Source organism: Portunus trituberculatus, chromosome 9 (assembly GCF_017591435.1).
Source record: "Portunus trituberculatus isolate SZX2019 chromosome 9, ASM1759143v1, whole genome shotgun sequence".
NCBI classification, from domain to species: Eukaryota; Metazoa; Arthropoda; class Malacostraca; order Decapoda; family Portunidae; genus Portunus; species Portunus trituberculatus.
The window spans coordinates 6092498-6102500 of NC_059263.1; the positions used below are offsets into that span (position 1 = coordinate 6092498).

The window sequence follows — 10003 nt, forward strand, 5'->3', positions numbered from 1 at the left end:
TTATACTATATTTAGTACGGTTAAAGGAGAGTAAAACCCAGTTTAGGTAAAAGCACCTTCATTAGTAATTAATACATACATTGTACTGATGACTATCTACCGCCTACCCTACCCACTCAGGTTAAGGCTGTCCACAACAATCACACACATCTGCCTACAAAACTACGAAAGGAAAACTGTAAATATCAAAACTTACATTATAAAATTAGCAATGTATGTACTACCATGAGTAATACTTGTACAAGAGGGCACCTTGAGAATGGGGCCGGAAGACACTCCTGATAAGCTGGTCTGTTCCCTATACCCAGCTAGTCCTGATGTAATATGCACTGTACACTTTCCTTTCCTACATGGTAAATGAGCCCACAACTTTCTTTCTAGTAGCTGATTACTACATATATGTATTTAACCAAACTGATGACCACTAGCTTGTATCATAAGTGATTGTTGGTGATAATCTTGGATGCCATTAACGGAAGAAGTAAGGCTGCAGGTGAAAAAGAGAGGGAGAGAAAGGACAAATGCAGGGGGAGTACCCGGTAAAAATATGCTTATAATGTCCTTCAGTAGTCATGGTGTGTAATATCAAATGCCATGGTTCTCCATACAATATTCTGATGTTGATTATTCCAGCAGTGTCATGGTGAGAAATCAATAATCATACATTGTACACAGAGTATGGTTACTTTAGAGCACACATGGCCGGGTGCTCCCCCCGCCCACCACTGGGAAGGAGTGGGCGAAGCCTTTCTGTCTTCCCCAGGCTATCATGGCTGTGCATTAGCTACTTTAAGATACTTCCATAAATACTTGATCAAAATTACATCATAAAAATAAATGAAATCTGGGCAAGATTGACAGATAACCAAGGATTGGAACTCTTTAGCTTCTTACCATCTCAGTTTCTAATGACTGACACTTGCTGCTGGGTCCTTACATGACAAATGATGCACAGCTTAACCTCAGCTTGGTCAAAAACTTTCATTTTCTTAGGAAAACTTGTGGCTATGACATGGTGCATCACAACTGTCACCAGTCTGCTGTGTAGTGAATGATGTAAACATCCCCATCTGACAAGCAGAAAATTACCCAGGTATATGTGGTCACCTCTTGTTCATTCACTACTCCTTCATTAACTATTCTACTCTAACAAGACCATGCATACTGATGCAAACTAGATCCACTAATTGTTCCTGCATTACTCACACTACAGAATGTATAATGCTATTACTGAATCATGAAAACTGATCTACTGAGGGGCTCTGCTGCCTTACTGTAATCCTGTATGCAGCACTGTTTCTGTGCATAATGAAGGTAATACTGGCACTAACAAGTTTCTCAAATATACTGCACTAATCAGAATTCAGTCCTATTATTTATGAAAAAGCATAAAATCAATCACAAGTGAGATTAATGATCCCATCTATATCACTAAAAGATCACTGCACCACTCCGTGCAAGATAAATAGGCTTGGCATGACTAAAAACCTGCATGACAGCTGACACATCAAACCTCACCTCACTGGTCACACAAACATTGCTCTTCCTCCTACCTGAGGCTAAAGATCATCAGCCAAGCTACGATACCAACTGCAGAGTGAGAACTACTAAAATTAATATTATTGCACAAGATTACCACTGTTTTTGTAATGACACTTACAACAAATAGATTTTCACTACCATGTTAATTTCTGCTTTTCATTTTTATAAAATATATGATCACATTCTTGTTACAACAATGATATTCAATCCTTTAAACATTACATATCTACCTGTATACCAGACTGACATCTCCACAAGGTGTAGTAAATGAGATACACTGAGACCTTTCAACATAAGAAGATAAATGTTTACCAGTGAGATTCAAACTTTCCCTTCCCCAATACAAGGTAAAATTATATACATTGAGCTGTTGCAGAATACTCAAAACATTCTGGTCACACAAGCACCTGTGAACTGCCAACTGTTTGTACTTTTCAATATGAGAGATCACATAGAATACTCAAGATCATGTCAATATATGATTTACTGACGGTGAGTCTTTGAGCCAGCAATTTTCTTCCCATCAATCAGTAAGATCAAATAAGAAAATAGTAATAAAAATCAAAGTAGAATTAAATAAATTACAATAAAAATTACATCCTAAAGTCCTAAGTATAATTCAATTTAAACCTGAAAGGCTTGTAGCAGTCCACAAACTGGGATGAGTCATCACATGAAAGGGAAGTTGAAAATGCCATGAAGATCTCATAATTGGAACAACATTACTGTGGCTAGCATGCATAAAAAAAACAGATTTATGAAAATTATATGGTAACTGTTAAAAGTATAAACATCAACAAATAACTAAAACTAATACTTGTTCCCTCCTACATTTGATATCTGATTTGTATAAAATGTATTAAAAGATGCTCTGCCTACACCCATGTAAGCCTGAGCAGCGAGAGTCACTACGTGACTTATGTTCCACTTACCTATTGAGCACCAAGTTAGGTTTCTTAAGGCACACTTCTTGTCACTATCTCCTGACACTCAAGAAAACTATAGCCTCATCAAACATAAGAAGTCCTGGAAAGTTATATTCTGTAGTAAATCTTCTTGACATTCGAGAATATATAATGGATGTTTAAGGAGGAAAAGTTTCAAATGATTTCTCCCTATTACTATCAACATTAATACTCTTGGCTGTTGGTCTCCCCCATCTTTCTGCGCTTTCCTTCTCTCTTCTTTTTGTTGATGAAGCTCTCAATGCGTTTCAGAGGGTGGAGCAAGGCTTCGTCAGAATCATTCAACTATACCAAAGGGAAGGAATAAATGAATCTCACGAGATAATAGAGTAAAAACAATGATAACAATAGGAAAAGAAGATAAATTTGACACTATTTAACATTACATATTCAGATAACAGTATGGGCAGAACAAAGCCAAGAGCACATCTTACCTGCAGGTAGCGGCGCACATCATTCACCTTTTGAAGAGTCTCATTATTGGAGGGTGCCGATAACTGCCTCTTGAAGGACGGCCGCAGCCCCTCGGCATCCCTCACCTCTGGCCCAATCCCCGTCATTCCACCAAACTCGGAGACTCCAATGGCCTCCAAAGCTGACTGAGAGTGAATCAGTGGGAAACCCTCCTTGGGGGCCTCATGAGGTGAGCCTTCCTCCATCAGGTCAGGGTGGAGTTCCACAGAGCCACCTCCACATGCCCCACTTTCATGGAAGGCAGCATTCCTCCACTGCTGATGAGGATCTTCCAACGATGACAACTTTTCCAAACTGTAAGAATAACAGAACATAAGAGGAGTAGTGTGTGTGTGTGTGTGTGTGTGTGTGTGTACTAATCATGCACAGGCTCCCTACCTAAAGCAGCTGGTAGCCCCAAGCTCCGAAGTTTCAGAATGTTCTGGTGAATTCTCTGAATTCAGCTCACTGAAGCTGCGGCCACGAACCATGCCATGAAACAGATTTTGATTGGGCACTTCTGAAGCAGACTTCCTTCGATAAGAGGTGCTCAGGCTTTTGACTCGGGGATGCAGGGCAGGAGTCTGTGAGTTGTCTAGCACATCTTGGTCAGGGTGGTTTTCCAAGGTGCTGTTCTCTCCACTGAAGTGTCTCCTACGTGCACCCATGCATGCATTACCTGACTTGAGCTTGCTTGAGGGGGAGGAGGTGCGGATCCTCCTGCGGTGGACTGGCATGAGCCTAGGAAGTGTCTCACCAAGTCTACTAAGGTCAAGAGAGGATCTGAAAAGACACCAGACCACTGAGCTTGGCAATACTGAAATCCTGCTTCTCCTCCTCCAAGAGAAGTCAAGTCACTCTGAGGTGGTGCTTTCATGATGACTACTACATTAATTTTTCTTATTAATTTATTTTCTTAGCACAATGTGGAATGTATGTGTGTTAGCGGGGTGGAGCTTGAGGCCATAAGTTGAAGGGTTCTACTTGGGCATAATTTTAAATGTTACAAGTCATTTTACAAGATTTTAAGCTTGCCAAGACTGCCAATGAATGGATTGAAATATTAAGATTTTACTGTCAAATTTATGCAAAAGTGACAACAGAAATAAGAGATCAGCATATAGAAAGTCAAGATGTAATAACCCATAACTGAACTCCAATACAGAACAAGATAGTGGAAATTAATTCATATTCCAGAGCAACATTTCATTACAGCTCTAGCATGCTTATTGAAGGAAATTCTCTTGTTACACATTATTTTCATCAAAGCCATACCACCACTAACACAATGAGGAAGTGGCCTAAAGATTAACAAAATCCAAGGCACTGAAGAAAGAGGCAAGTTATCAGTCAGACAGTACCGACCCAATCCATCCATGCACCACCAAGGCCCTCTAAATCCATAATACCACCATGGTACAAGTCCATAGAACCTGAAAACCAGAGATAAGGTCATGTATTAAGTGATTTAAATGTGCAATCCAATCAATCAAAGCAACAAAAGGCTCAGTCCTTAAAGAAAGCCCATTTTAAAGCAGATGCAATAAAATGAAATACTGATTAATTACAAGTAGTATTTATTAGCAATAATTACAAACATAGAAAATGTATGTTAGTAAAAACTAAACGGCTACTGCCACCAAAACACACAGGACCTCTACTATAATGACTGGTTAGTAACATATTACAAAGATGTAGCACTGATTAGTTAGTCACCCAGCAGCCGTGGTTCCACACACTCAGCAAAATGTGGAAGGCTTGTGTATCTCCTATACTGACTAATACATAATGTCAATAATGAAGTTCATGAATGAGTTCCTCCACCTTGAAATAACTAATCAAATGAATTTTTCCTCCATGCAATCAGCAATCACATGCACTGGAAGGAGAAATACATTGGAATTCCTTCATGAATTAATGAATTCAGAAAGCAGAGCAAGAAAAGATTCCCCGATTTGCTGTCTTACATGAAGTAGCACTCTGAGCTGATGCTCATTATTACTAGACACACACACAAACACATGATGGGGACTCCAATATATGCAAGCTATGTATACAAGCTTGGAATATGCAAGTATGTAAGCATGAGCAACCACACCCTGGCCCAGAGTACATCAATACCTTCTTACAAACATTCATCAAAAGCATTGGCCTAATGCTGAAAAAACTCTTGCACAAAAGAAAGTAGTGCAGTGTTAGTAAGGCAATCAAAGATTTCTGCATCACTCATGTACAAACTTACAAAGGGGAGTAAGCAAATCCACAAGTGACTATCTACTTGAGCACATCTGTCTACAACCCACAAGACTGACTGATGTTGTTTCTACAGAGTGGCACCATCAGATATTAAACTTGGACTGTAATGGGAACTGTAAACCCGCCAGTAATAATACTGATGAAATGAGATAAAGCTGATGACAAGAGACATTTCACAGGCTTATATTTAGTCCTTATCAATGTTATTTGCATCTTAGTGATATATCTTCTAAATGTACTTATTATTAACACAGATGAAAGAAAGACACTGTCATTGGATTCTAAATTTCTTGAGATTATTGCTGAAAATATGTGTGTGTGTGTGTGTGTGTGTGTGTGTGTGTGTGTGTGTGTATTTACCTAGTTGTAGTTTTACAGGGCCTGGGCTTTATGCTTTATGTGTGAGTGCGTCGTGTAATTCACCTCACTTCGGTTGTCTGCTGGTCACCCAGCCAGTCTTCCCCATTACAGAGCAAGCTCAGAACTCATAGACCGTTCTTCGGGTAGGACTGACACCACATCAACACACAACACACACCGGGAAAGCGAGGCCACAACTCCTCGAGTTACATCCCGTACCTATTTACTGCTAGGTGAACAGGGGCCACACATTAAGAGGCTTGCCCATTTGCCTCGCCGCTTACCGGGACTCGAACCCGGCCCTCTCGATTGTGAGTCGAGCGTGCTAACCACTACACTACGGTGTGTGTGTGTGTGTGTGTGTGTGTGTGTGTGTGTGTGTGTGTGTGTGTGTGTGTGTGTGTATTACATACATATTCTACACCCCATCTAATATTCTCCACAGTCATGAGCAAAAATGGAATAAAGTTGCATAATACAACAAATGTGTATGTGCAGTAAACAGAGATTATTGTCTTTTCTTTAATACAAATTTAATTACACCATAATTGTTTGATTTTTAATTTTTTTTTTGCCTTGGATACTCTTTAGAGCAAAATCATATATTTAGTCCATGAGGCCAAAACCTCTAATAGAGTAACCAATCTTGTGCTACACATTCCGTGTCTGTCATCACTGACCTCGTATGATACTTAAGAAATGTGAAATACACTAACAAACTTTTGCTTTCAAATGGCAATTTAACATCTTAATATTAAGACAAATGACTTAGTATGCAAGACAGTTTAACTTATACACATCTTTTCTAGACTAAACATTCACACTCAAAATCTAACACTTATACACTTGCTTGTAGCAGAGAAGGGCTGGACACATCAGCCCACCACCTTCATCATCAAGTGGACACACACACTTCATGCCTTAAGACATACAAGCATGTCTTCCAAAAACATTTTCACTGCAGACTTTAAATTAGTTATGTAAAATCAGTTGTTTATGTTCAATTCAGATAATTTTCACTGTTTATAAATACACCATATCAGTGAAGCAGCATATTGCAAACACACACCTACATATTGTACTCAGACACTAGCGTCACTCACCTCACACATTTACACAATATTCCTTGCACCTGGCATGCACCACAAACATCAATCACACCACCAAAACATCATGTAATCAAGAATATTGAAAAACCATACATTACACACTCATTCATAACTCCAAAAAAGGCAGCATGTTTAAATTGTTTCATTATCTTTCCCACTCATGGTCAACCTCTTTCTTTAAAACATTCTCTCTTTCATCTCATCTCATCTCACTCATTCACTGTCTAACTACTGCTCACTCTGCCTTGCTTACATCCCACCATTGTACTTCAGTGAAAGACTTGAGTTACAGCCACCTTTGTTGTGCAGCTGGTGGCATGAAAGACATCGCCGTGTTGTGCTGGCAGTGACACGATGTGGATGAATGGGGTGGTGGGTGGATGAATGGATGGGGGAAGTGGAGGGTAACTGGTGAGGAGAGAGGCACTGCATGACTCTCACCTCTCAGTCATTTTTAGGCAAGCATCTCATGCATGTTGAGGTCAAGCAACATCTGACTGGCCTGTTCACTGATCTCAGATGTCTTACCTGACTCAATCCTGGATAGCATGCAAGAAAGAGACATGAGTGAGTTAATATTCTGTGTCTGAGTTACCCAAATCAGTACCTTAAGGATAAACATATTGTTTACTGCTCGTTCTCTCTCATGAGGAATATGTTAAAAGATCACAAACATAATTAAATGGCTTCTCATCTGTGTCTTTCTCAATGATGATGCAGAATTCTTGTTGAACTTTCAATAGAAACACAAAAGCACTAAAGCCTGTTGAAAATAATCAAGGTAAGGCAGCAAAACACTTGGGAGTGCACTCTTAGTGTTTCACAACAGACAGTGCTGAAAGGCTTAAGACTACATGTACAAGCAATGGTTGGCTAGTCAATATCTTTAGCTGCCTCTATGGTTTAATCATAACAAGTAACTTTCAACTGCCCTCAGTCAAGCACTTTGTCATCCCAGGCTGCCACACACTGAGTTACATCTAAATCTAAGTCTAGGGATAACTTATGCCTAGTGCTTCTTTGTATGTACACACACACACATTTACAGCATATAAGCATACTGAATTATTAGAGTTAGTAAGGCATGTTATTGGCAAGCAAGGATATGAGAAACCATAAGATCTGGAAAACTTGGTGCATAAGAAGTGATTCCTTTGGGTTTGGCCATCATTATAATGATAATGTCCTTACAATTGGTTACCAAACATAAGTTAACTGTTAATTAAAGAATTAAAATTGTTTTCAGTGAGCCATTTGCTCTCATTGTGATGCACAGCCATGACCAATAATGATCTGATTCTGCAATTATCTGAATTTCGTTTTTCATTATTGATTCTGAAATCAGCTGGCAATCCCCTTACAGAAACTTAGATGAGCAGATCTGAACACTCATGACAAAAAGAAAACACTAAGCACAGTGAAAATTAGTGTCATTTTGATCATTTTCTGTCCATGACTATATCTCAGTGAGCACATCTCAAAAACACAACTGAGACACAGACCAGGAATAGCACTCCAAAGGAACATTTCTGAGAGAATATGTGTGTAGGAGACTCATAAACCCAAGAAATGGAACTCACACCAGCACACTGTCCAAGCCATCTTTCACTGCAAGCAACAACACATGAGAGAGAGAGAGAGAGAGAGAGAGAGAGAGAGAGAGAGAGAGAGAGAGTAATATGTATAATGCCTACAGAAGTGCAAGTGGCTTCGGGTTGAAGAAGAAGTGTTGGTCAAACGCTCTCTGGACAAACTCGCAGGCCTGTTTGTTCCCTTCAGTGCTGAAGTTGGCTCGGACTTCCCTTGATACCTGTTGAGACATGGACAGATTGGAGTCTAAGGTGAGGCAGTCAGAAATGTGGCAAAAAGATAAGACAAATTTATAGATGAGGATGATAGATGGAATTAAGTAGCTTTGTTCATACAGGGACTGCCACATTTGGGCTTGACAGTCTCCTACAGCTTCCTTCATTTTCCTAAGTTCTGATGTTCACCAAGGCAAATCAAACAGAGAAACAAGAGCAACCCAGAACTACTGATGGAGGAAATTCAAGCAATGTAATATGAAGAAAAATTATACTTAAAATTACTTAAACAAACAGAAAATTTACAATGGATAAGAGATGAGATCAATAAGAATATAACTTTCAAGAGAGAGAGAGAGAGAGAGAGAGAGAGAGAGAGAGAGAGAGAGAGAGAGAGAGAGAGAGAGAGAATAATACCTTCTTCATGAGGTGTTCCAGTTCTGTATCACAAGCATCTTTCATGAACACCTTACAAATTGCCTCTACCAGCCACGATCCACTCTCAGGGTGGCGGAAGGATACAAAACCTGAGGACAGAGAGACGGAGAGAAACAAAAGATGTAAGACCATGGATGCATTACTGTGTATTTATTATCCTGCAGTAATTTCATCATTTTAGCCTGATCTTATCCTTTTACTAATCATATATTCAACTGTTTCAATCTGCCCCTGTTCTCATATAAACATCCATATATCTTTGTGTGTGAGGGAGCATTAGCAACAAACTTCTGGAGGTTTGGGGACAGCAATAGAGACTAACAGTAGATCATATAAGAGGGAAAGAGGAACAGAGGACAAAAGAAGGAATGTGTAGATAAAAGCAGGCAGAGATGAAGAGTCTAGAGAGAGAATACGAGATGTGCCAAGTCCTCACCTCCAACAGTAGAGTAAACAATGTACATGTCAGTGTAGGTTGGGTCTCGCTCTGGCACAGTGCTCCCAAAGGTGCTTGAATCAGTCTCCACTTCAAGGCCATTGCTTTTGCCCACGGTCTTGCTCTTCATATGAACTACACGAGCAGCATCCACCCCAATGTCTGGCCCTCTACCCCTGGGAGATAGAAAGTGGATGAGTGCACTGTATACTGACTACAGCAAAACACTTGACACACCTGCACAAAATACACCAATCACAAATATCATCTTAAGCTGGCAGAGTTGTGCTTCACCATCTAAATCAAACATCAATGGCCCATACTAATAAATAACCCATTCCTTGAAGAACTTAGCTGAGTAGAAAATTATAGCAGTTATTTTTAGAAGATACCAGAGATGATTGTTCTTTGCAGACAGTGAGGGGAAGGGAACAAAATTTGCTCTATGTCCTCTCTCTCTCTCTCTCTCTCCATGATTTAAATGCTGTACGTATGTAGTAAGAGTTAAAACAAATACGTAATTTCTTTTCAACAATAATTTTCTAAATCAACATTCACCAATTCTGTGTTCTAGTATATACTTCTTTCTACAGTATCCATTTTGCATCCTCTTACCTCCTCACAAAATATTTTCCTATC

The 10003-nt window shown here is 39.5% G+C and overlaps 1 protein-coding gene and 1 long non-coding RNA gene across 7 annotated transcripts in view; both read right to left on the reverse strand.

Moving 5' to 3' along the window:
* Positions 1-41: 41 nt before the first annotated feature.
* LOC123501256 (cell death protein 3-like) overlaps positions 42-10003 on the reverse strand; it is a 15982-nt gene continuing 6020 nt past the window's right edge. For 4 of the 6 annotated variants that reach the window (XM_045249993.1, XM_045249996.1, XM_045249994.1 and 1 more), the window contains exons 7-12: positions 9365-9540; positions 8908-9017; positions 8380-8495; positions 3360-3743; positions 2942-3275; positions 42-2792 (exon numbers count right to left, since the gene is read on the reverse strand). In XM_045249993.1, coding sequence (XP_045105928.1) covers positions 2673-2792; positions 2942-3275; positions 3360-3743; positions 8380-8495; positions 8908-9017; positions 9365-9540 — 1240 coding nt within the window. In that variant the 3' untranslated portion in view covers positions 42-2672. The remainder of the gene's footprint in view (positions 2793-2941; positions 3276-3359; positions 3744-8379; positions 8496-8907; positions 9018-9364; positions 9541-10003) is intronic. The other 2 variants (XM_045249997.1, XM_045249999.1) reach the window with 1 other exon arrangement.
* On the reverse strand, positions 7153-8365 carry LOC123501258. Its single transcript, XR_006673597.1, has 2 exons — positions 8266-8365; positions 7153-7224 (listed from the first exon to the last, which is right to left on the reverse strand). It is a non-coding gene; the product is annotated as an uncharacterized LOC123501258 (long non-coding RNA).